The sequence below is a fragment of the Coregonus clupeaformis genome, chromosome 25, assembly GCF_020615455.1.
Source record: "Coregonus clupeaformis isolate EN_2021a chromosome 25, ASM2061545v1, whole genome shotgun sequence".
Taxonomy (NCBI): Eukaryota; Metazoa; Chordata; class Actinopteri; order Salmoniformes; family Salmonidae; genus Coregonus; species Coregonus clupeaformis.
In genome coordinates, this window is record NC_059216.1 from 10295158 (window position 1) to 10321658 (window position 26501).

At 43.0% G+C, this 26501-nt stretch overlaps 1 protein-coding gene across 1 annotated transcript; it reads right to left on the minus strand.

Moving 5' to 3' along the window:
• Nucleotides 1-5285: 5285 nt before the first annotated feature.
• LOC121539242 (bcl-2-modifying factor-like) lies at nt 5286-24668 on the minus strand. Its single transcript, XM_041847585.2, has 4 exons — nt 24535-24668; nt 18504-18700; nt 17909-18099; nt 5286-7504 (listed from the first exon to the last, which is right to left on the minus strand). Exons 2-4 carry the CDS (start codon nt 18673-18675, stop codon nt 7388-7390), a joined length of 480 nt encoding a protein of 159 aa, XP_041703519.1. The 5' UTR covers nt 18676-18700; nt 24535-24668; the 3' UTR covers nt 5286-7387.
• Nucleotides 24669-26501: the final 1833 nt, after the last annotated feature.

A 26501-nucleotide genomic window follows, 5' to 3' on the forward strand; every position in this document is an offset into this window, starting at 1 on the left:
CTTCTACCCCCCAAGGGAGAGTTAACCCAGGAGAGGATTACCACCTCCCCCCTCAGAGCAGAGACATGCTAACAAAGCAATCACTGCACTGATAACACCAGGTCTGACTGCTTCACTTGTTTTGGTCATACATATTTTTTCACTTCCATATTTTCTTAGTCTCTTGTTGCTTTTTTGAGGATTTAACGAGATTTGAAGAGATACTTTAAATGACAAACCTATAATAGCTAGAAGTGAGACTCCACCACATCCACTGATGCACACACAGGCCAGGGAGTTCTCCTGCTGGAAGTGGCCAAACAGGTGAGTCAGGTGTCAGTGAGGTGTGAAATCTAAACTGGCAGCCATGACAATAGGATTGCCACACGTCAGCCCTGGGGGAGGTGACTTTACACACAGCGCACAGCGTTGACTAGTCAATTCAACTCAGCCTGAGCTGAAGAGGAAAATAATACTGGATTTTACTGCAATTTGTTATAATGATGATCCCTTGTAAGATATGGTGCAAAGAAAAGGACATAAACTAGGAGGTAATATTGAATGGGAGGTTATATTATGTTGTGGTACTTGTGTATCTCATGTATCTATAAAGAAATGTCTTTACCTCACAAGAGATTATATTGTCATTATAAACACCATGTTAGGTACCACACACTTACTAATATTCCACTACTTTTATACAGACTAACAATGCATAAGTGACATTCATGCGTATATCAGTCATCCGCAGTATATCAAGCCCCCTGGTCTGAGAGTCCCAGTAGTACTGTAAGTCATCTGCAGGCACAACAGCCATGGCTCTGACCTTTTTAGAAGTGACAGTAATGCAGAGTGAGGGGACTTCTCTCCTTCTCTCTAAACATGGACACATCCTCCAGCAGAGCTGGAGACCAGGGCACAGGTCGTCTGTAGTAGCTACATTTACATTTGAGTCATTTTAGCAGACGCTCTTATCCAGAGCGACTTACGGGAGCAATTAGGGTTAAGTGCCTTGCTTAAGGGCACATCGACAGATTTTTCACCTAGTCGGCTCGGGGATTAGAACCAGCGACCTTTCGGTTACTGGCACAACACTCTTACCCACTAAGCTACCTGCCGCCCTACAGCTACAGTGAGGGAAAAAACTATTTGATCCCCTGCTGATTTTGTACGTTTGCCCACTGACAAAGAAATGATCAGTCTATAATTTTAATGGGAGGTTTATTTGAACAGTGAGAGACAGAATAACAACAACAAAATCCAGAAAAACGCATGTCAAAAATGTTATAAATTGATTTGCATTTTAATGAGGGAAATAAGTATTTGACCCCCTCTGCAAAACATGACTTAGTACTTGGTGGCAAAACCCTTGTTGGCAATCACAGAGGTCAGACGTTTCTTGTAGTTGGCCACCAGGTTTGCACACATCTCAGGAGGGATTTTGTCCCACTCCTCTTTGCAGATCTTCTCCAAGTCATTAAGGTTTCGAGGCTGACGTTTGGCAACTCGAACCTTCAGCTCCCTCCACAGATTTTCTATGGGATTAAGGTCTGGAGACTGGCTAGGCCACTCCAGGACCTTAATGTGCTTCTTCTTGAGCCACTCCTTTGTTGCCTTGGCCGTGTGTTTTGGGTCATTGTCATGCTGGAATACACATCCACGAGCCATTTTCAATGCCCTGGCTGAGGGAAGGAGGTTCTCACCCAAGATTTGACGGTACTTGGCCCCGTCCATCGTCCCTTTGGTGCGGTGAAGTTGTCCTGTCCCCTTAGCAGAAAAACACACCCAAAGCATAATGTTTCCACCTCCATGTTTGACGGTGGGGATGGTGTTCTTGGGGTCATAGGCAGCATTCCTCCTCCTCCAAACACGGCGAGTTGAGTTGATGCCAAAGAGCTCCATTTTGGTCTCATCTGACCACAACACTTTCACCCAGTTCTCCTCTGAATCATTCAGATGTTCATTGGTAAACTTCAGACGGGCTTTTATATGTGCTTTCTTGAGCAGGGGGACCTTGCGGGCGCTGCAGGATTTCGGTCCTTCACGGCGTAGTGTGTTACCAATTGTTTTCTTGGTGACTATGGTCCCAGCTGCCTTGAGATCATTGACAAGATCCTCCCGTGTAGTTCTGGGCTGATTCCTCACCGTTCTCATGATCATTGCAACTCCACGAGGTGAGATCTTGCATGGAGCCCCAGGCAGAGGGAGATTGACAGTTCTTTTGTGTTTCTTCCATTTGCGAATAATCGCACCAACTGTTGTCACCTTCTCACCAAGCAGCTTGGCGATGGTTTTGTAGCCCATTCCAGCCTTGTGTAGGTCTACAGTCTTGTCCCTGACATCCTTGGAGAGCTCTTTGGTCTTGGCCATGGTAGAGAGTTTGGAATCTGATTGATTGATTGCTTCTGTGGACAGGTGTCTTTTATACAGGTAACAAGCTGAGATTAGGCGCACTCCCTTTAAGAGTGTACTCCTAATCTCAGCTCGTTACCTGTATAAAAGACACCTGGGAGCCAGAAATCTTTCTGATTGAGAGGGGGTCAAATACCTATTTCCCTCATTAAAATGAAAATCAATTTATAACATTTTTGACATGCGTTTTTCTGGATTTTTTTGTTGTTATTCTGTCTCTCACTGTTCAAATAAACATACCATTAAAATTATAGACTGATCATTTCTTTGTCAGTGGGCAAACGTACAAAATCAGTAGGGGATCAAATTCTTTTTTCCCTCACTGTACTCATCCTCAGTGTTACCGTTGCCCTGCTAGACAGGCCTGTGTGTGTGTATGTGTGTGTATACAGTACTGCTAGCTAGGCAGTCATTTAATGAATGTAGGCTGAAGGCCCCATCGCTCCCACAAAATTAATGAGCACTCAGCAGGATGTATGTGACGGGCACTCCCACTGCCAAACGCCTGGCTAACTTCTAATGGCTGGCTGGCTATCCTCAGATGCTTGGCTAGTTTTAAGTGGCTTCATTTCACAATGATGCTTATAACAAATGGACGTCTTGATGTTGGATGTTGTAGGAGGGGAGAGAATAATAAGTTCTACTTCAGCACTACTTGTATCGAAGCAAATCATTTATCAAGTAACCATAACATTTACTTTTACCAGGGGACTTTTTTGCGGGAAAAAACAACTGAAACCTTTTACACTTTCAATATAATTTTATTGAAAAAAAGTACCAATAAAACAACAAGAAATTCAGAAAAAGATTTGTAGAGCAAAGCTCTTATATGTACAGCATATTGCACTACATAACAAATTGTCCTTACTTCCATAATGTATCAACGAAAATAAAACACAAAAAAATAAATGAGTGCACAGTACAGTCTTAAAAACACACAGTCAATGTTTACAAAAATGCTACATTTTCGCTGGGTCTCTTTTCTTGGGAGTACAGAGAGTGTGTGATAATCAAGACTTAGTTGAAACTGAGCAGTTAAAGGCATTTTCCAGGTGTCAGTAATACATGTACAGTTCATCGGTTCCTAAAAAAGGACAATGTTTCTTGGTGATGATTTAACCTCAGAAATCATAGAACACAACATTGAAATAAATGTTTCAGTTTTGTTGGTATCATTGAAAACATGTTTACACCAGAACCAGTCACAAAAGGAATGTTTCAAGTTCATTTTTATACATAAAAGCCATTGATCTCATTGGACTCTAACAGGTATTAAAAAGGATTTAAAAGCCTCAAAACTGTCTGTATAAAAGCTGACCCTTTCATATGAAAATACATTTAAAATAGTTATAAAAGACAATGAGTAAGAAATGGTTTCATAAAAAAAAGTACATTTAAAGAAAGTGGACTAAAAAAATTCAAGACACTGCTGGTTTTTCTATAATATACAAAACTCACTGTATACAGTTCCTGTAGCCTTGCACAGTGCTGAGATAGACATAGACTTGCCATATCTCCAGTACACAGCTTCAGAACCCCCTCTGAAAAATGATTTCTGGGCACCATGGTGGCTTGTTTCTCTTTCAAAGAAATCAAAGACTGTTCTATGCAGGTTATAACATCGTCAATGGTTCGCTATACTACAGACACACAGCTAGTTCAGCACACAACAGATTTGAGAGAACGAACCAAAGGACACAAAGTACTTTCCAGTGCATGTTGATTTCAAAAGAACGCTAAAGTAGACAAAAAGGATTGAACCCATAACCAATGTCCAGTGACTAAAGAAAAATTAAGAAAATGATCTGTAGGGTACTGATCCAACCTCCAAACCATTGACCAGAAAATGGTCATAGTTATGTAGCTAAACTGATCTATGATTTCTCCGGAACGAACAGTGAGATTCTACTGCCTTCTGCTGAATGGATGACGTGACGTGACTGATTCAGATAAATGCCTTAACCGATTGGGCCCATTTCTGGAGATTACTACCCCCAGGGAAAAGCAGACACAGTGCAGACAACCATCGCTCTACACAGTCAAACAAATGTATTATATACACATCTAAAAAAAACAAAAGGAAGAGAAATTGCACACAAAATCTAAACAGTAGAAAAGGGCGAATATACAAAAAATAAATAAAAAATAAAATAAATAAAAAACGGAAAACAATGCTAAAAGTCCTAAAGGAAATGGAGGAGCAGTACACATAGATGTAGGCTACAGTAGAGTGAGAGAAGCGAGTTTAGGGACGGTTTAAGGGCTACAGCGAGACAGGAAGCTACAGTGACTGGCTCAGCGTTCAGGATCTGCAGGAAACAACAACAAACAACAACAACAACAACTTTCAGCTCATCTCTCACTGCCCCACATGCTTCTGAATTTGTCCCTGCCTCAACAGAGTCAGAGCAAGCGTCATTATCTGACCAGTCTATCTAAAGTATACCTTTGTATCTATGGTTATGTATCTAATGTATTTCAACTGATGCAGAAAACAGAATGGGACTGAACCACTCCATTCCTTTGTCGTCCTACTCTACATGGGAAACTGTTACTAAGAGTATTGTATTTTCCCTGGCCCTGAAACATACAGGTAACTGCCAAAATAATGGAACCACTTGAGTAAATGAGGGATACAAAGTATATTGAAAGCAGGTGCTTCCACACAGGTGTGGTTCCTGCGTTAATTAAGCAATTAACATCCCATCATGCTTAGGGTCATGTATAGAAATGTTGGACAGGCCATTCTTTTGGCTACCATGGCTATGCCCCCATAGGATGACAATGTTCCCATCCACAGGGCACGAGTGGTCATTGAATAGTTTGATGAGCATGAAAACGCTGTAAACCATATGCCATGGCTGTCTCAGTCACCAGATCTCAACCCAATTGAACACTTATGGGAGATTCTGGAGCGGCACCTGAGACAGCGTTTTCCACCACCAACAACAAAACACCAAATTATGGAATTCTCGTGGAAGAATTGTGTCGAATCCATCCAATAGAGTTCCAGGCACTTGTAGAATCTATGCCAAGGTGCATTGAAGCTGTTCTGGCTCATGGTGGCCCAACGCCACTCTATGAAGACACTTTATATGGGTGTTTCCTTTATTTTCGCAGTTACCTGTCTCTCCAGCATTCTAAATGAAGGGTTGAAAGAAAGTACTGATTATACAGACAAAAGATGACACAGAAGATGACTGTAGGACCAAATTACCAAAAGTTGTGTCTGAAATTACAGCCTCATGATGTATACTGCTCCTTCAAAATGGACAAAAAGTGAAGTAAAAAGGCAATAAAATGTACAACAAACAGCATCTTCAACAATACATCAGTGTCTTCAAACAGATTCATATTTCAACAGTAATTACAGTCTTGCACACTACCAGTTACTTTCTAATCTCAGACACGTTCTCTTATCAATTGGATTAGCAGTGGGTGATTTCTATTAAAAAGTTACACCACAGGATCTGAGGACAAAGAACTAACACAAGATCACCCCACAGGTAAAACAAACAAAAAAAGAAGTATAAAAGCCCATGCAAGAATCCTGAGAGGGAAGAAGATGCTGTTGTTTCACATGTTTGTTTTGGTGTCCAGAATACAAGTGCATCTCTGACTCTGGGTTAGAAAGCACATCGATTAGAGGGCTAAAAAACACTGGAATTTCAATGAGGCATTCAGTTAACCAGCATCACTAGTACCTCAGATGTTTTATTCTAATAATAACAGTCCATATTCAGTCACGTCCTGGGATGATATGTCTTGGTCATGTGAATGAAAACATTGTAATGTTACTATAAAAAATCAGATACAGTTAAAAACCTTCATAAAATGACAGAGGTTGGCTTTGTAACCTAATCTACTCCTGACTGATGTACTATAGTGCAAACAGTGTGGATCCATAGCTCCACTTGAAGGGCCTGGTAGTCTTAAGACACGGAAATGATCAGCACACTCTCTCTTACAATGGCCGGGGTCCAGTTTGGGGACTTATGAAATTAGTCAAAGATAAATCTGAAATAAACTATGATTGAAAATCTGGTGTTCTCTCTGAGTAACTCGTGGGATCCACTTTTGCTTTGGAAGTTGTATTTTGTATCATGGCTGCAGGAAGATGTTTTGGGTTGGGAGTGCTGTTGAAGGGGGGTGGGGGGGTGGTGCTAAGGAGTATTTTTCTCTGCTAATACAGCAGTAATAAAGGCCTAGTTCACAAATTTTGTGAGAAAAAAATAAGTAGGGGTGCTGAGGGTGCTGCTTCCCGCGGCTATGTACTGTATCTACCTTCAAACCACAAAGTGGCACTTACCACATCGTAAGCCACTGAGTGCTTCACCATTTTGTTCTTATTACTTTTGGTGACACTGGGAAAAACAACAATTATTGAAATCAATACAATGAAAGTGACTGGAAGAGCAAAGAATAATCAACATGTAATAGGACAGTACTATAACAGTATACACAACCCCATTGAGGAGAAAGTTGAGGTGCAAAATGCTTTGTTCTGAGAGACCGCATCTTTGGAAATTAGTAAATTATCAAGTTTGACCAATTATTTCCTGGAAACTTCAGAAAAGAAAACCCCATGAACCACTCTTCTTTCCCTTCTTCAGATCCCTCCATCTCTTTCTTTCTTCTGCTTGGTTCTTGTCAACAGTCATTGGGTTGTGGCAGAAGACATTGATAAGGCATTTCCGGGACCATAAAGGCTATTCAAGATGTACACATACGGAAGTGCAAACAAATTCAACAGGAATAATGTACTGTACAAAATACTTCATCAAACAATTACCAAAATAAGGACATCGTCCAGTAGAGGAATCTCGTGAAACAACATGGCATCTTCTTGGAAAAAAACGACCTCGTAAAAAATGGTTGTCTCCGTCCCGCGGGGACCTTTTCTCTTTTTTTATTTATCCCAACAGACCCGTGTTAGATTTGACAGTGCCATTATGAGTCCCTGTGGGAGAGGGGTAGTCTGGGCTGGTCCACTCCATCACCTCCACCCTGCTCTCCCCCCTCCAGCGACGGCCTCCTGCTCAAACAGCAGGGTGAGCAGAGCCGAGGCCAGGCGCCTCCACAAGGGCCTCATGTTCCTTTGGTTTCGGTGATACTGCAACAAAACAAGGGAGAAAAACAACCGAGTCAGACCAGGATGTGGACAGGGAACTGGCATAGTCAATGACAAAATATATCATCATTCATTTACCAGGGTATTCAGTTGGAGCTGTGGATGTGTGTTGGTGTGTGATGTGTGGTGATTGTGATTGAGAGGGATCAACATGGTGAATTGAGGAGGGATAGGTCAAAACCTGACACCGGAACAGCGCTAATATTTTCACAACAGTCTGAGTGTGTCCCCAGCACTACTTATTAACACTGTTTCTTTGTGTGCAGGATTGAGAACCCTATACAGCGAATGTAACACTAACTACCACCCCATGCCACAGACACATTCATTGCACAGCAAGTCTATGAAAGCAGAATCCAACAGCACATCAGGAGCAGCCTCCCTCTCCCTCTCTGGTTGGAGGGCCAACTGGATGGTGTGTGATTAGGAGGATAATGCTATCTCTGCCATAGAGGAGGAGATAAGATAATTGCACTATATACGATTAGAGAGCACTCGAAGAGGGGTGGAGATCCAAAGGAACACATCTCAGTATGAGAGCTGAGCTTAGCTCCACAGATGAAACACAGACACTACTGGACCTGATAACACCCTGGCTATTTTCAGATACATGCCATTCATTAACAAAGAGCAACAATAGGCTGAATAATAAGCTTTGACAATACATTGTTAGCACATTGCCAGTGTCAGGCAACATTCTCTTCAATTGTAAACCAATTTAACCAAAGCGTGACTGCTGAGTTGACTTGTACTGTCTTAACATGACAGCTGAGGCAGCATCTGTGTCCAAGCCCAGAAATCAACCTGTTTACAACTAGCCTGCACTCTGCATTGTGATAAGATCCAGGTTTTCACTACCCCTCGTACATTGAGGTGAACATTGCAGAGCGTTGCATAAGCTGGTGCCAGGTTCAAACCGGCTCATGCACGCTCCACACACGTTTTTGTAAAAAGTAGAAAAGGAATAAATAAATTAAGTTATAGCCATCGGCTATTTGAGGGACTACTGGGAATCTTGATAGTGCTAGTTTTGTGATGTAGCGTTTATCTAAAGTTAACCTGGGGATATTTTGATAATTGCATAATAACGCTGAAGTCTGCTTCATAAATATACATTATCCAGAGCACAAATTGAACTATACAGAACAAAAATATAAACGCAACATGTAAAGTGTTGGACCCATGTTTCATGAGCTGAAGTAAAAGATCCCAGAAATGTTCCATATGCACAAAAAGCTTATTTCTCTCAAATTTTGTGCACAAATTTGTTTACATCCCTGTTAGTGAGCATTTCTCCTTTGCCAAGATACAGTGAGGGAAAAAAGTATTTGATCCCCTGCTGATTTTGTAAGTTTGCCCACTGACAAAGAAATGATCAGTCTATAATTTTAATGGTAGGTTTATTTGAACAGTGAGAGCCAGAATAACAACAAAAAAATCCAGAAAAACGCATGTCAAAAATGTTATAAATTGATTCGCATTTTAATGAGGGAAATAAGTATTTGACCCCCTCTCAATCAGAAAGATTTCTGGCTCCCAGGTGTCTTTTATACAGGTAACGAGCTGAGATTAGGAGCAAACTCTTAACGGGAGTGCTCCTAATCTCAGTTTGTTACCTGTATAAAAGACACCTGTCCACAGAAGAAATCAATCAATCAGATTCCAAACTCTCCACCATGGCCAAGACCAAAGAGCTCTCCAAGGATGTCAGGGACAAGATTGTAGACCTACACAAGGCTGGAATGGGCTACAAGACCATCGCCAAGCAGCTTGGTGAGAAGGTGACAACAGTTGGTGCGATTATTCGCAAAATGGAAGAAACACAAAAGAACTGTCAATCTCCCTCTGCCTGGGGCTCCATGCAAGATCTCACCTCGTGGAGTTGCAATGATCATGAGAACGGTGAGGAATCAGCCCAGAACTACACGGGAGGATCTTGTCAATGATCTCAAGGCAGCTGGGACCATAGTCACCAAGAAAACAATTGGTAACACACTACGCCGTGAAGGACTGAAATCCTGCAGCGCCCGCAAGGTCCCCCTGCTCAAGAAAGCACATATACAAGCCCGTCTGAAGTTTCCCAATGAACATCTGAATGATTCAGAGGAGAACTGGGTGAAAGTGTTGTGGTCAGATGAGACCAAAATCGAGCTCAACTCGCCGTGTTTGGAGGAGGAGGAATGCTGCCTATGACCCCAAGAACACCATCCCCACCGTCAAACATGGAGGTGGAAACATTGGGGGAGTTTTTCTGCTAAGGGGACAGGACAACTTCACCGCATCAAAGGGACGATGGATGGGGCCATGTACCGTCAAATCTTGGGTGAGAACATCCTTCCCTCAGCCAGGGCATTGAAAATGGCTAGTGGATGGGTATTCCAGCATGACAATGACCCAAAACACACAGCCAAGGCAACAAAGGAGTGGCTCAAGAAGAAGCACATTAAGGTCCTGGAGTGGCCTAGCCAGTCTCCAGACCTTAATCCCATAGAAAATCTGTGGAGGGAGCTGAAGGTTCGAGTTGCCAAACGTCAGCCTCGAAACCTTAATGACTTGGAGAAGATCTGCAAAGAGGAGTGGGACAAAATCCCTCCTGAGATGTGTGCAAACCTGGTGGCCAACTACAAGAAACGTCTGACCTCTGTGATTGCCAACAAGGGTTTTGCCACCAAGTGCTATGTCATTTTTTGTAGAGGGGTCAAATACTTATTTCCCTCATTAAAATGCAAATCAATTTATAACATTTTTGACATGCGTTTTTCTGGATTTTGTTGTTGTTATTCTGTCTCTCACTGTTCAAATAAACCTCCCATTAAAATTATAGACTGATCATTTCTTTGTCAGTGGGCAAACGTACAAAATCAGCAGGGGATCAAATACTTTTTTCCCTCACTGTAATCCATCCACTTGACAGGTGTGGCATATCAAGAAGCTGATTAAACGGCATGATCATTACACAGGTGCACCTCGTGCTGGGGACAATAAAAGGCCACTCTAAAATGTGCAGTTTTGTCACACAACACAATGCCACAGATGCTTTGAGTTTCGAGGGAGTGTGCAATTGGCATGCTGACTGCAGGAATGTCCACCAGAGCTGTTGCCAGATAATTGAATGTTAATTTCTCTACCATAAGCCGCCTCCGAAGTCGTTTCCGAGAATTTGGCAGTACGTCCAACCAGCCTCACAACCACAGACCATCTGTAACCACGCCTGCCCAGGACCTCCACATCTGGCTTTTTCACCTGTGGGATCATCTGAGATCAGCCACCCAGACAGCTGATGAAACTGTGGGTTTGCACAACCGCAGAATTTCTGCACAAACTGTCAGGAACCTTCTTAGGGATGCTCATCTGCATGCTCACGTCCTCACCAGGGTCTTGACCAGACTGCAGTTCCGCGTAGTAACTGAATTCAGTGGGCAAATGCTCACCTTCGATGGCCACTGGCACGCTGGAGAAGTGTGCTCTTCACAGATTAATCCCGGTTTTAACTGTACCGGCAGATGGCAGACAGCATGGGGTAGCAGCACTTAGTAAAGTCGTGCCTTGAGACACTCTTTCTTTAGATGTAATTACAACTAGAAAGCACATAACCAAGCTCATCCATCTGTCTGGATTACACCTGAACTGGCCACCTCTGACAGAGGGTGAAGCCTATTATAGGTAGTTGTGACAGTCAGTAATGCTGTATGTAGGCCTGGTTTGAATCCCTGAGCCGGCAAGGTGGAAAAATCGGCCGTTCTGCCCTTGAGCAAGGCAGTTAACCCCAGCAACAACTGCTCCCTGGGCGCCGATGACGTGCATGTCGATTAAGGCAGCCCCGCGCACCGCTCTTATTCAGAGGGGTTGGCTTAAATGCGGAAGACACATTTCGGTTGAATGCATTCAGTTGTACAACTGACTATTATATATTTTATCAACAAACACTGCTTCCACCACACTTAATAACATCAACGTGTACATTCTCACAGCCACAATGTCCTGTAAAGACAGCAGCAGTGACCTTTTTTCCTACTCTGGTTCCTCCACTCAGCTCAGCTCAGCTCAGAGAGGGTGACAAGGTGTGGGCCCGCCCTGTAGCTCCCTCATTGGGGTCTTTAGAAAAACACACTATTGTAACCCAACTCTGCTCCTCGCCCCGTGCAGACTGTGGCAGTCTTCCTGTCATTGTGACTGTCATTACTGTCATGTCAGTCCTTCTGTGCTCTGGGGACCTCTGCTCTGTCCCCTCCAGCCTTCTCATACTGAGGAGCAATTGATCTGTCAGCACCAATGCTCCTCATACTCTTAAGCACCTTAAGCCCTCCCCCTGCCATGGTCCATGATGGTAGGATGATATGGAAATGGAAGGGGGTTGAGCCATAATACACAGTATGCCCTGTCTCTTCATTTATGAGTCAATCAAAGAGATGAATGTCAAACTGTGTTTGAAAGCCTGCTGATGCACTACATAATTGCAATAATCCAACAAGAGGGATAAATAGAGGGATGGAGAGAGAGACAATACAACATTGAAAGACGAGATCACACGCACACACACATACACTCATTCTCATGCATGCATGCACGAACACACATGCATGCACACAGCATATTCGTGTGTGGTTGTGTGCATACATGAATGAGAATGAGTGTACCTACCTCACTGCTGAAGACTTAAATACACAATGAAACCACAGCGCTAGGAATAGCAGCCATGGGCTAAACTTGAGATCACGAATACAAATCACACTAATCTATTTGGGTTAGTCTGTCCAAGTGTCACTCAACAGCAGCCAGAAAGGCAGAGAGAAACTCTCAGAGACTCAGGCCTGTACAACTCCCTGGGCTGAGTAGGCTCTGCAGACAAGAACAGTAATTCTGCCCACTCGAATGACAAGAGAGTAATCAATAACTTCAAGGACTGAAATAACACCTAACTGTTGGTTACTACAGTGCCCTCCACTATTATTGGCACCCCTGTTTAAGATGTGGTCGAGGACTTCCAAAAATTCTCTTTTTTTTTTAAACAACATAGAACCCAAATGCAAAAAAAGAGAAAAATCCAACCTTTTATTTAAGTACATTACTTTGGTGGTTAAAAAAAAAATCACACATTTAGAAAAAAAAAAACTTGAAATCATGTGTCCCACAATTATTGGCACCCCTAACAATTCCGCTGAAAATTTTAATTGATTTCTTTTAAAATATATTTTTCTGTAGTTGCTAAAGTTGGTCAGGGTATCTAGGAACTTTTAATTAGTAATTCATGACTTCCTGTTTCCCTGGGGTATAAATATGACGTGACACAGAGGCCTAATTCTCTTACCCATTTGTCAACATGGCAAAGACAAGAGAACACACCATTCAAGTAAGGCAGATTTGTGTCGACCTTCATAAGTCAGGCAATGGCTACAAGAAAATAGCCACTCGCCTTAACTTGCCCGTATCTACAGTCAGAGGAATCATTAAGAAGTTTAAAACAACTGGAACAGTGACAAACAAGGCTGGAAGAGGTCCCAAGTTTATCTTGCCACAACGCACAGTGAGGAGGATGGTAAGAGAAGTAAAAAAAAAGTCCTAAGCTCACTGTCACAGAATTGCATCAAAGAGTGGCATCTTGGGGTCACAAAGTCTCCAAAACAACCATCAGACGCTCTCTACATGCCAACAAGCTGTTTGGGAGGCATGCAAGGAAGAAGCCTTTTCTCACTAACACTCACAAACGTAAACGTCTGGAGTTTGCTAAGCGGCACTGGGACTTGTTAGGGTCCATGGCATTATGAATGCTTTGACCTACCAGGACATTTAAAATAAAAACCTGATGGCCTCTGCCAGAAAGCTGAAGATGGGTCGTCATTGGGTCTTTCAGCAGGATAATGATCCAAAACATGTGGCAAAATCTACACAAAAATGGTTCAGCAGTCACAAACTCAAGGTCCTCCCATGGCCATCTCAGTCCCCAGACCTCAACCCAATCGAAAACCTGTGGGGCGAGCTAAAGAGGAGAGTGCATAAGAGAGGACCCAGGACACTGGATGATCTAGAAAGATTGTGCAAAGAAGAATGGTCAAAGATCCCACTCTCTGTGTTCTCCAATCTTGTGAAATGTTATAGGAGGAGATTAAGTGCTGTCTTGTTGGCAAAAGGGGGTTGTACAAAGTATTAACATCAGGGGTGCCAATAATTGTGGGACACATGATTTCAAGTTTTTTTTTTTCTAAATGTGTGATTTTTTTTTTATTACACCAAAGTAATGTACTTAAATAAAAGGTTGGATTTTTCTCTTTTTTTGCATTTGGGTTCTATGTTGTTTAAAAAAAAAGGAGAATTTTTGGAAGTCCTCGACCACATCTTAAACAGGGGTGCCAATAATTGTGGAGGGCACTGTATATAGGTCATCAAAGTCAATATTCCAGATCCACTATTCTGGGCTTCGGAAATTTAAAAAACAATTCCTCACGCAGTTGTATTTTTCCTTAATTGCTGAGGTTAGCAGTGTGTGAGTGTGTGTGCCCTATCGCTCTGTAGCTTCAGGATATGACATCACAATGTTCTCACTCTAACTACTGTCACTTGTTGTGTTTACCCAGTGAGTAACGAGAGAGAGAGAGAGACGCTTCCTTATCTCCTGGCCTGTCTCTGCTGAGGTTCTGCTGTGCGCCAGTCAGTGTATCACAGCCCTAATGTAATAACGCCTGCATGCCACATAAGATGAGTCATGGTGCACTGTGGCTGCAGTACACAAGTCTGTGGAATTAATATAACCTCAGCATGAGTGTGGGAGAAAATATTTTTAAAAAAACATCACAAAAGAAGAAGTCAGCTACACAAATCTGATTACAGAAATCTGGTTTCAGGGCCCAAATATAGCTTTGAATACCTACAGTGTATTCAGAAAGTATTCAGACCTTTTCACTTTTCCACATTTTGTTACGTTACAGGCTTATTCTAAAATGGATTTTATTTAAAATAATCCTCATCAATATACACACAATACCCCATAATAACAAAGTGAAAACAGGTTTTTAGAAATTCTTGCTAATTTATTAAAAATAAAAGTATTCAGACCGAAATTGAGCTCAGGTGCAACCTGTTTCTATTGATCATCCTTGAGATGTTTCTACAACTTGATTGGAGTCCACCTGTGGTAAATCCAATTAATTGGACATGATTTAGAAAGGCACACACCTGTCTATATAAGGTCCCACAGTTGACAGTGCATGTCAGAGCAAAAACCAAGCCATGAGGTCGAAGGAATTGTCTGTAGAGCTCCGAGACAGGACTGTGTCGAGACACAGATCTGGGGAAGGGTACCAAAACAATTCTGGAGCATTGAAGGTCCCCAAGAACACAGTGGCCTCCATCATTCTTAAATTGAAGAAGTTTGGAAGCACCAAGACTCTTCCTAGAGCTGGTCGCCCAGCCAAACTGAGCAATCGGGGGAAAAGGGCCTTGGTCAGGGAGGTGACCAAGAACCTGATGGTCACTCTGACAGAGCTCCAGAGTTCCTCTGTGGAGATGGGAGAACCTTCCAGAAGGACAACCATCTCTGCAACACTCCACCAATCAGGCCTTTATGGTAGAGTGGCCAGACGGAAGCCACTCCTCAGTAAAAGGCACATGACAGCCCGCTTGGTGTTTGCCAAAATGCACCTAAAGGACTCTAAGACCATGAGAAACAAGATTCTCTGGTCTAATGAAACCAAGATTGAACTCTTTGGCCTGAATGCCAAGTGTCACGTCTGGTGGAAACCTTGCACCATCCCTACGGTGAAGCATGGTGGTCGCAGCATCATGCTGTGGGGATGTTTTCCAGCGTCAGGGACTGGGAGACTAGTCAGGTTTGAGTGGTGCAGCAGTCTAAGACACTGCATCTCAGTGCTAGAGGTGTCACTATAGACCCTGGTTCGATTCCAGGTTGTATCACAATCTGGCCGTGATTGGGAGTCCCATAGGGCGGCGCACAATTGGACCAGCATCGTCCGGATTCGGCCGGGGTAGGCCGTCATTGTAAATAATAATTTTTCTTAACTGACTTGCCTAGTTAAATAAAGGTTATATAAAAAATAAAAAGATGAATGGAGCAAAGTATAGGGAGATCCTTGATGCAAACCTGCTTCAGAGTGCTCAGGACCTCAGACTGGGGCGAAGTATCACCTTCCAACAGGACAATGACCCTAAGCACAAAGCCAAGACAACGCAGGAGTGATAGTCTCTGAATGTCCTTGAGTGGCCCAGCCAGAGCCCGGACTTGAACCCAATCGAACATCTCTGGAGAGACCTGAAAATAGCAGTTCTGCGACGCTCCCCATCCAACCTGATAGAGCTTGAGAGGATTTGCAGAGAAGAATGGGAGAAACTCCCCAAATACAGGTGTGCCAAGCTTGTAGCGTCATACCCAAGAAGACTCAAGGCTGTAATTGCTGCCAAAGGTGCTTCAACAAAGTACTGAGTAAAGGGTCTGTATACTTATGTAAATGTGATAGTTACGTTTTTTCTTCTCAATAAATTAGCAAAAAATTATAAAAACCTGTTTTTGCTTTGTCATTATGGGGTATCGTGTGTATATTGATGATACATGTATAAATAATTTAATACATTTTAGAATAAGGCTGTAACCTAACAAAATGTGGAAAAAGTCAAGGGGTCTGAATACTTTCCGAAGCTCAGACACACCAGTAGGATTGTCAAACGTTTGCCTGCCGACAGTATTTAGCACCTCTGAACAGAGTGTTGGCAGTCAATCTATTATGTGTTCACACAGCAAAGACCTTGAAGTCATCATCCACTCAGCCGTGTTAAAATACTCCAAACCAGAAGGTGGCAGTAGCATTCTTTGGAAAATGCATGTCTGTGAGTGTTTCTTAATTTATGGTTTAGATTCCAATGTTAGCTAGCTAGCTAGCTATCTAACTAGCTAGCTGCGCTAATGGCCACAGCTAGATAACTACCTAGCAAGATGACGAATAAACTATTTAATTCACTCTCCATAATCCCATACTGCCAGTGCCAGCCCATAGCCACTTTTTTTTGCTAGCTACCTAATGTTAGCATATTCGGTAGCTAGCACAACATAGCTAGAAAGCTAGCTAAGGACACTGCACTAACTCGGCAGTGCTCTCTGATTGGCTCAAAGTCAAGTTATTGACCACTGACGAGCATTGCGATTCTACAAGTAGAAACGGCAGGTTCGTCGCTACCGGGTCGGCACACAGCAGGTACCGCTTTTGTTCTAGCAAGAGAAGGAACGGCCTCCCACTGTGATAAGTACCTATCAGCAGTCTATCGGCAGTGAGATTCTTGGTGTGTTTCATGCTTAAGACTCAAGAGGTCCATGCAGTTCATGAAAGAGAATTTAAGGAAATGCAAGACGGTTGTCTTTAGTTGGTCAGATGAGGCCCCTTCCAAACCCCTAGGCTCAATAGATTGGGTTTGAATTAAGTGAGTGGGCAACCTCCATGCCATGATTATCACCCCCCCCCCCCCATCCTACCGGCCCCCCTCCAGACACACAGCCCTCTTATTTGGGCGTCTCTTGTGGGTGGTGGGGCGACGGATGGGCAGGACTGGCTGGAGACTCCCTAACCACAGCTGTTCCCCTGGGCTCACGCGCCAAGCTTCGGGTTACAACATTAGTTTATGCATTTGAGTTATTTAGCAAACACTCTTATCCAGAGCGACTTACAATTAGTGCATTAATCTCAAGATAGCTGGGTGAGACAACCACATATCACAATCGTAGCAAGTACAACATGTTTACCTAGTCCGGTCACTTCAGCTTTTTCTCTGTGTGAGTGTGTTGAGTGTGTTTATGTGTGTGTGAGTGTGTCTTTGACTCTCAGTGTTTTCGTTTTCCTCTAAACGTGCATTTGTGCTCTGCAGAAAGAAACTCTCAATGATCCACGGTTCTACCACCAATACAACCAAACTTATAGTATGTCAAGAGAGAAAGGTCTGACCACTTCAATGCAGCCAGCACAGTAACTAGCAGTGTCACCCCAACCATAGTGTACAGTGTTTGGTGTGGACTCCTCAATGCCCCCTGTGGCGCCGTGGCAGCATAGGGAGGAAATGGGGGGAGAGAGGCAGAGAGAAATAAACAGGAAGCTGAGGCCGGGAGGGAAGGGGTGAGTGTGGGAAGAGGCTGCCCTGCTTAAGCTGCGTCTTGGGGGGGTAGAACGAGAGGTCAGAACACTGGGCTAATGCATGCTCACTGACTAGCCAAAACAAACACGGGACACTGAGACATGACCACAATGGATGCCCCTAAAGAAGCCACTTCTGCTGCTCAGTCTCTCTCTCTCTCTCGCTCTCTCTCTCTCTCTCAGCAGGCCTCTGAGTACAGTAGGCCTGTTTGGTGGGCTTTAGCTGTGCTATGCTGTCAGTCACGGTGGGTATCCTCACCAGTTGAAGGTGTTGTTGGAGGAACTGGTCTCCGATGAGTTGGAGTTTCTGTCCAATGTAGACCTCTATGCTGCGTGCTGGCTGCTGGGGCTGCTGTTCGAGCCGCTCCATCCCCCCTCGCTCCCCCTGAGGCCCCTGGTCTCCAACACGCTCAAACTGCGCTGGGAAGTGCAATCGAAAGCCTGCGTTGCCTGTGGGAAAAAAGCCATAGATACTGGTCAGGTCAATATCTTAATGTTCATTGAGAGTGCCATATGCTCTGCAACTCTTAACAACTCCAAAGTTCACATACAGTAATCTTTTCCATTACCAGCGCTATCTCTAGTGTGACAGGACAGAGAGGGCATCACTGACAGACAGCTCTCCCTGGTGTTCTAGTAAAGGGTCAGTTATACAGGTATGGCCTGTCGTCACGTCTGAATCACCTAATGGCGCCATCTGAATGGGAAAGCAGCTGGGTACACTACACACAGGTCATAAAAGCTGCTGTGGCTGGGACTATAAGGCGCCAAGAGCTGAGTACAGCAGAGCTCCACTCTTACATATTCTTCACACTGTGTGTGTATGCGTGTTCACATGGTATGTGTGGCCGTACCGTAGAAGAGTGGTCTGGGCTCCTGGGCCACCCCGCAGGGCACCATACTATTGGGCAGTGCCAGGACAGGGCTGGGTGTCTGGGTTCCCCTGTCCTCGTACTTTATCTCCCTGAAGGCTGTGCGCCAGCAGTGGAAGTCTGGCTCAAACACATCATCCTCCTCATCGTCCATACGGCGGCGATCTGCCAAGACCTGCCTAGGGGGAGAAGAGAAAGAGAAATTGATAGAAATTGAGTTGGGCCTATTGCTCTGCTAAGACTTCCATTGACTACTGTTTTGATAAATTGAGATCTTTACCTTCAAATCAATGTGGATTCTAAACATGTCTGTTTCTTTACTAATGAGATTACCTCAGGCAGGACCATAGAGTACATTTACCATTTTGTAAATGTACTTGGTAATTTGGTCAGAACAATAATTATCATTAAAGACAACCTTTCTAATCCATAATAACTACCCTTCCATAAATAAAGCCCACGCTGGCTGATCCAGACAGAGCAGAGCCAAGTCAGTGGAGGATATCTATGTGGAACAGAAAACTAGCAGAGATCTGCTCAGTCTGTGGTCGTGAAGCACAGTGCTGATTTAGACAAATCGCTCAGCTCGTCACAGTGATCAAACCACACAATTGGCTGTGGTTAAGAGACTTGTTGGCTAAATGTACCTAAATGGGTGGTTTGGCAGACGGTTGAGCGAGAGGCAGTCTCCATCTCTCTCCGATCTCAACCCAGCAGACCTGTGGCCAGCTTGGTCCCTCATACAGTCAAAAGGCTTGAGAATACAACATGGAGAGTAGCCTAGACAACAAATGACATGCAAATCTGACTAATGGACTTATATGGCAAAACCGAAGCTTGGTCTCTAGAGACCTGCTCATAATAAATAGTTAATGAGAGTTGTAAAAAGATGGAAAAAACAACAACAAAAAAGTTAGTTCTGGGTCCATATGTGTTAAGAGAAGAGATCGGAAACTAGACTAGCGGCCAAATATCCCTTCCCCTTCCAAAATTCAAAAGATGCTAACACCTGCGAAAGCGTGATTTGGCCAAAGCACCAGAACTAATACTGCTCCACGCATCCCGTTGTATCATGACAGCTCTACAGTACCATTTATGTTTACGTAGTCTGTCCATGAGAGTTTAGCAGACAACAATCTCCCTGCTTGGTTAATTCACAGCATCACACCTTCAGCAATATGAGGGTCAAACAAGTTATGAAAATACTGCTGAAATGTAAGTAGCCTTGTGAACCCTTTCAGAACTCTCCATCAAGCATTTAATGCAGGGTTAGGCTACTAACACACCACTTCCAAATGAGAGTCTTCAGCAAATGGGTAATGACAGCCTTGGAGGAAGAGACACGGAGTCACTCTCCTCTTCTTTCCTTGGATTTGTCAACATGCTAGCTTCTGAGGACACCTTTTCATTTATTCACCCAAAGAGATTTGCCTCAGTCTCTTTAGTGCCTATTATTCTGTGTAATGGGGTTTGCTATGCCACGCTGTATGCATTCACAATAAGCCCTATGAGGAAAACAACTTAGTGCTTTGTTTAGACAAACACAAGACAAGAACATGGAAGTTGCAAGAAAATACAGTGCATTCGGAAAGTATTCAGAGCCCTAGACTTTTTCCACATTTGTTTTACGTAAAAAAAAAAAAATCCTCATCAATCGACATAATGACAAAGCAAAAACAGGTTTTAAGATGTTTTTACAAATGTATTAAAAATAAATAATGGAAATATCACATTTACAGTGGGGAAAAAAAGTATTTAGTCAGCCACCAATTGTGCAAGTTCTCCCACTTAAAAAGATGAGAGGCCTGTAATTTTCATCATAGGTACACGTCAACTATGACGGACAAATTGAGAAAAATAAATCCAGAAAATCACATTGTAGGATTTTTTATGAATTTATTTGCAAATTATGGTGGAAAATAAGTATTTGGTCACCTACAAACAAGCAAGATTTCTGGCTCTCACAGACCTGTAACTTCTTCTTTAAGAGGCTCCTCTGTCCTCCACTCGTTACCTGTATTAATGGCACCTGTTTGAACTTGTTATCAGTATAACAGACACCTGTCCACAACCTCAAACAGTCACACTCGAACTCCACTATGGCCAAGACCAAAGAGCTGTCAAAGGACACCAGAAACAAAATTGTAGACCTGCACCAGGCTGGGAAGACTGAATCTGCAATAGGTAAGCAGCTTGGTTTGAAGAAATCAACTGTGGGAGCAATTATTAGGAAATGGAAGACATACAAGACCACTGATAATCTCCCTCGATCTGGGGCTCCACGCAAGATCTCACCCCCGTGGGGTCAAAATGATCACAAGAACGGTGAGCAAAAATCCCAGAACCACACGGGGGACCTAGTGAATGACCTGCAGAGAGCTGGGACCAAAGTAACAAAGCCTACCATCAGTAACACACTACGCCGCCAGGGACTCAAATCCTGCAGTGCCAGACGTGTCCCCTTGCTTAAGCCAGTACATGTCCAGGCCCGTCTGAAGTTTGCTAGAGTGCATTTGGATGATCCAGAAGAGGATTGGGAGAATGTCATATGGTCAGATGAAACCAAAATAGAACTTTTTGGTAAACACTCAACTCGGTCGTGTTTGGAGGACAAAGAATGCTGAGTTGCATCCAAAGAACACCATACCTACTGTGAAGCATGGGGGTGGAAACATCATGCTTTGGGGCTGTTTTTTCTACAAAGGGACCAGGACGACTGATCCGTGTAAAGGAAAGAATGAATGGGGCCATGTATCGTGAGATTTTGAGTGAAAACCTTCTTCCATCAGCAAGGGCATTGAAGATGAAACGTGGCTGGGTCTTTCAGCATGACAATGATCCCAAACACACCGCCCGGGCAACGAAGGAGTGGCTTCGTAAGAAGCATTTCAAGGTCCTGGAGGGCCTAGCCAGTCTCCAGATCTCAACCCCATAGAAAATCTTTGGAGGGGAGTTGAAAGTCCGTGTTGCCCAGCGACAGCCCCAAAACATCACTGCTCTAGAGGAGATCTGCATGGAGGAATGGGCCAAAATACCAGCAACAGTGTGTGAAAACCTTGTGAAGACTTACAGAAAACGTTTGACCTGTGTCATTGCCAACAAAGGGTATATAACAAAGTATTGAGAAACGTTTGTTATTGACCAAATACTTATTTTCCACCATAATTTGCAAATAAATTCATTAAAAATCCTACAATGTGATTTTTTGGAGAAAAAAAATCTCATTTTGTCTGTCATAGTTGACGTGTACCTATGATGAAAATTACAGGCCTCTCTCATCTTTTTAAGTGGGAGAACTTGCACAATTGGTGGCTGACTAAATACTTTTTTCCCCCACTGTACATAAGTATTCAGACCCTTTACTCAGTACTTTGTTGAAGCACCTTTGGCAGTGATTACAGCCTTGAGTCTACTTGGGTATGATGCTACAAGCTTGGCACACCTGTATTTGGGAAGTTTCTCCCATTCTTCTCTGCAGATCCTCTCAAACTCTGTCAGGTTGGATGGGGAGCGTTGCTGCACAGCTATTTTCAGGTCTCTCCAGAGATGTTCGATCGGGTTCAAATCCGGACTCTGTCTGGGCCACTCAAGGACATTCAGAGACTTGTCCCGAAGCCACTCCTGCATTGTCTTGGCTCTGTGCTTAGGGTCATTATCCTGTTGGAAGGTGAACCTTCGTCCCAGTCTGAGGTCCTGAGCACTCTGGAGCAGGTTTTCATCAAGGATTTCTCTGTACTTTGCTCCGTTCATCTTTCCCTCGATTCTGACTAGTCTCACAGTCCCTGCCGTTGAAAAACATCCCCACAGCACGATGCTGCCACCACCATGGTTCACCGTAAGGATGGTGCCAGGTTTCCTCCAGACGTGACGCTTGGCATTCAGGCCAAAGAGTTCCATCTTGGTTTCATTAGACGAGAGAATCTTGTTTCTCATGGTCTGAGAGTCCTTTAGGTGCATTTTGGCAAACTCCAAGCGGGATGTCATGTGCCTTTTACTGAGGAGTGGCTTCTATCTGGCCACTCTACCATAAAGGCCTGATTGGTGGAATGCTGCAGAGATGGTTGTCCTTCTGGAAGCTTCTCCCATCTCCACAGAGGAATCTGGAGCTCTGTCAGAGTGACCATCGGGTTCTTGGTCTCCTCCCTGACCAAGGCCCTTCTCCCCCGATTGCTCAGTTTGGCCGGGCGGCCAGCTCTAGGAAGAGTCTTGGTGGTTCCAAACTTCTTCCATTTAAGAATGATGGAGGCCACTGTGTTCTTGGGGACCTTCAATGCTGCAGACATTTTTTGGTTCCCTTCCCCAGATCTGTGCCTCGACACAATCCTGTCTCGGAGCTCAACGGACAATTCCTTCGACCTCATGGCTTGGTTTTTGCTCTGACATGCACTGTCAACTGTGGGACCTTATATAGACAGGTGTGTGCCTTTCCAAATCATGTCCAATCAATTGAATTTACCACAGGTGGACTGCAATCAAGTTGTAGAAACATCTCAAGGATGATCAATGGAAACAGGATGTAACTGAGCTAAATTTCAAGTCTCATAGCAAAGGGTCTGAATACTTATGTAAATAAGGTATTTCTGTTTTTTATCTGTAATAAATGTGAAAACATTTCTAAAAACCTGTTTTCAACTTTGTCATTATGGGGTATTGTGTGTAGATTGATGAGGGAAAACAATGATTTAATCAATTTTAGAATAAGGCTGTAACATAACAAAGTGTGGAAAAAGTGAAGAGGTCGGAATACTTTGGTGGTTTTTCTTACGACTACCATTCAGTTCTCTGCTACAGACCAAAGTCTGCTCTTTTAAGTGTGTGTGTCAGCCAGTGGCTCCCCCTACTGCATTGGGTTTGCAGATTCACAAATAGCCTATTATCACTTAATACAACTCTAAACATCACCTTCACACATACTGACAACACACTCACAGCAGCTAAGCTCAACACTCTCACCCATACACCTCTAGAGCACAGCACTAATGTCATATACAACACATAGTTCAACTTTATACTCACAGTCATGTACACACCACAAATAAGACACTCTACCACAAAACAAGACACTACACACTCACAGTGTACATACTCACAGAGACACATATGCAGCACCCTGTAATAATCCTCTACCCCATCACACTACAAACCCACTATTTGGAAACCTGACAGTGACAACTCATTATTTATCTGTCCCTGCATATAGTTATTGGGGAAAGTGAGGTTATGGATAAGGAGTGTGGTCAAGACAGGTGGGTCGAGCAAAGGACACTAAAACCATTCAGGTAACTGACAGTATATGGGTCATAGTGCCTCAGAGACAATGAGCTGTGAGATATGAAAATGACAACTGTCTCTCTCAACTGTCAAGCCTAGGCTATTGCATCATTTATTGTGCGGCCGCAGATATTCTTTATCCTCTTCTTTATCGTAATGCCCTCTGATTATTTCGGAACAACCTGTAATAGCTGTCTTATTACACTTGCTTATTCATTTGTTTATAAACCATGCACGTTCATAAGCTAAATTGAACGAATTACATAGGCGACAATATAGATGTGTTATTTTCCCATTTGGGCAAATTGCTTGCTTGTTTAGAGTTTAAGTAAACCATTGAGAAGCTGGAAATGCCGACACCGTGCCGACAGACCGTAGCTCTACAGAGATCGAAGCGCGCAAAATTAAACAGCCTACATGGCTGGCTACGACTGTTCTGTCATAATACAACACCCCACAACTACTCACAAGTCAAAAGTTAGTGAAATATCCATCTAATGACATATATCGGTGAGAAATAGACACATAATGGTCGGTAAATTCACTTTAACCCAGCGGCTATAGACCGCGGATGGTGTGAGAGACAATGTAGCGACTCCATGATGACACACAATGTCCAAGATTTTACAGCACAGGCAGGCCTTCAAACTATGCAGACCAGCAAAACAAAGCAACAATGTAAAAAACAACAGGTGAATGACAGTGTTCAATATTATTTGATACATTAAGACTCGGAACTCACCACAAGATAAGTCCTTCGTGTATAGAAAAATGTAAATGGTATCTGTTCACTATAAACCCAAGTGGATTTAGTCCGTACTCCGTATCACTCCACGGAAACTTTCATTCTGTGTGAGACAAATGGCAACAAGCTGATTTCATTTCACAGACGTCAGCTACAAATTCACTCCGCCCTCAAACACTGGGCGTAAACACAGAAAAATAGGCTAAATTAAAGTGGTTTTAAAGAAACAGCGGTACTTTAGGCCATTTGTAATTGTTTTACAACGTGAATCGTGTATGGCCCTTTAAGAACTGTTCCGCATTTTGTTCTCATAACCAATCAGAGGGTTTGTTTTGATCCCGCCTTCCAAATAGTGTATACAGACACGTGGACGGGAAATTCCCTCGCGCACGAGACAGCTTCGGTTTTGAAATTCCGTCTAGCACGAGACAGTTTCGGTTTATTGATTATTCTTAGCTTACTGAGCTGCTATCAATGAAAGTAAGATCAAGTGAGCACAAAGGGTTTATAGCCTACTACTGTATAACTGTATAATCGGTATAGTAAGAGTAATGTCAGTAATATTATGAGTTACAAAAAACATTGAATGTTGTAGGTTACACTATGGTTACACTATGTAAACAAGGTATTTTCAGTTTTTTTATTTTTAATACATTTGCAAACATTTCTAAAAACCTGTTTTCACTTTGTCATTATGGGGTATTGTGTGTAGATTGCTGAGGACTTTTTTTTATATTTTTTAATCCATTTTAGAATAAGGCTGTAACGTAACAAAATGTGGAAAAAGTCAAGGGGTCTAAATACTTTCCGAAGGCACTGTATAATGAATATCAATATTCAGGTGGTTTGTGCCTACTAGTTGAAGATCCTTGCCATCATCTTGCTCTACATAGATAAAATATGATGTGTTGGAGTTGTGAGTCCCCCTAACATCTCTGCCTAGCATGTGCACAATACTAAAATGTCAAACATTTGATTTGATTACTGTAGCATTTAATATCCAATGCTAATTTGTATGATTTATTCAAAACTGTCCATGAATGGCTGCAATAATACATAGCCTCATATTATTCATTTTTAAAAGACACAAATTGTCATATCAGATTTCAAATATGTGATTACAGTGGTAAAATTGGGAAGAAGTGTAATAATAAAATAAGTGTAGGGAATAACAGTTGTGTTCTTGTTGACAAGCACACTAATTACCCTATATTCTAGCCCATTGTTAAGAATGAGAATTGTTCCACTGATCAGACTAAATCAAGTAAATAGATAATACAATTCTCCTGAAGACAAGATTACATAAATATGCCCCTACACCCTAACCAAATTATTTTTCTATTTATTGTCCCCCCTCTAGAATCAAACTTACTATTTTCCATTCACAGTCTGTTTGACAAAATTATTTTCATAGTTACAAATCAGGTCACCCTACCAAATTTCCCTGCTAAAACATACTGTTTAGGTCTGTCTGCTGCCTTTTCATTGTCACATCCTAAAAGGCGCTGCATGGTCAATCTGGCGTCTATATTGGTCGTGCAGCATTTATGGTGATATGGCCTCTGCAGAAGTCAGGGCATTCATACTTATTGTGCTTCGCGGAGCAGCGCAGAGCTGTTGAGCAGAGGTCTTGTGAAGGAAGTTGTTGAGGAAGTGAGTTTGTGTTTATACAGGACCTCCCACCCCCACCTACTGTCAACCAATCATGTAAATGCGGAGCTATACTGAGCTATAAGGAGCCTTCCACATTGTTACAGAATTTGGGAGGCGCACAGCGATGTGGTATGGAGCTCAATTTGGCCTCCGACCACATTTCAGATCAAGCATAAATTGGCTTTTAGCCTAAATGCCAATCACCAAACGAGGGGACTAATGCAAGTGTGGATCAAACCGACTTTAGTACATGCTGTCAAAATGCTTCATTCTGCAATAGGGTCGGGAGTAACAGCAACCTAATTTTGTTG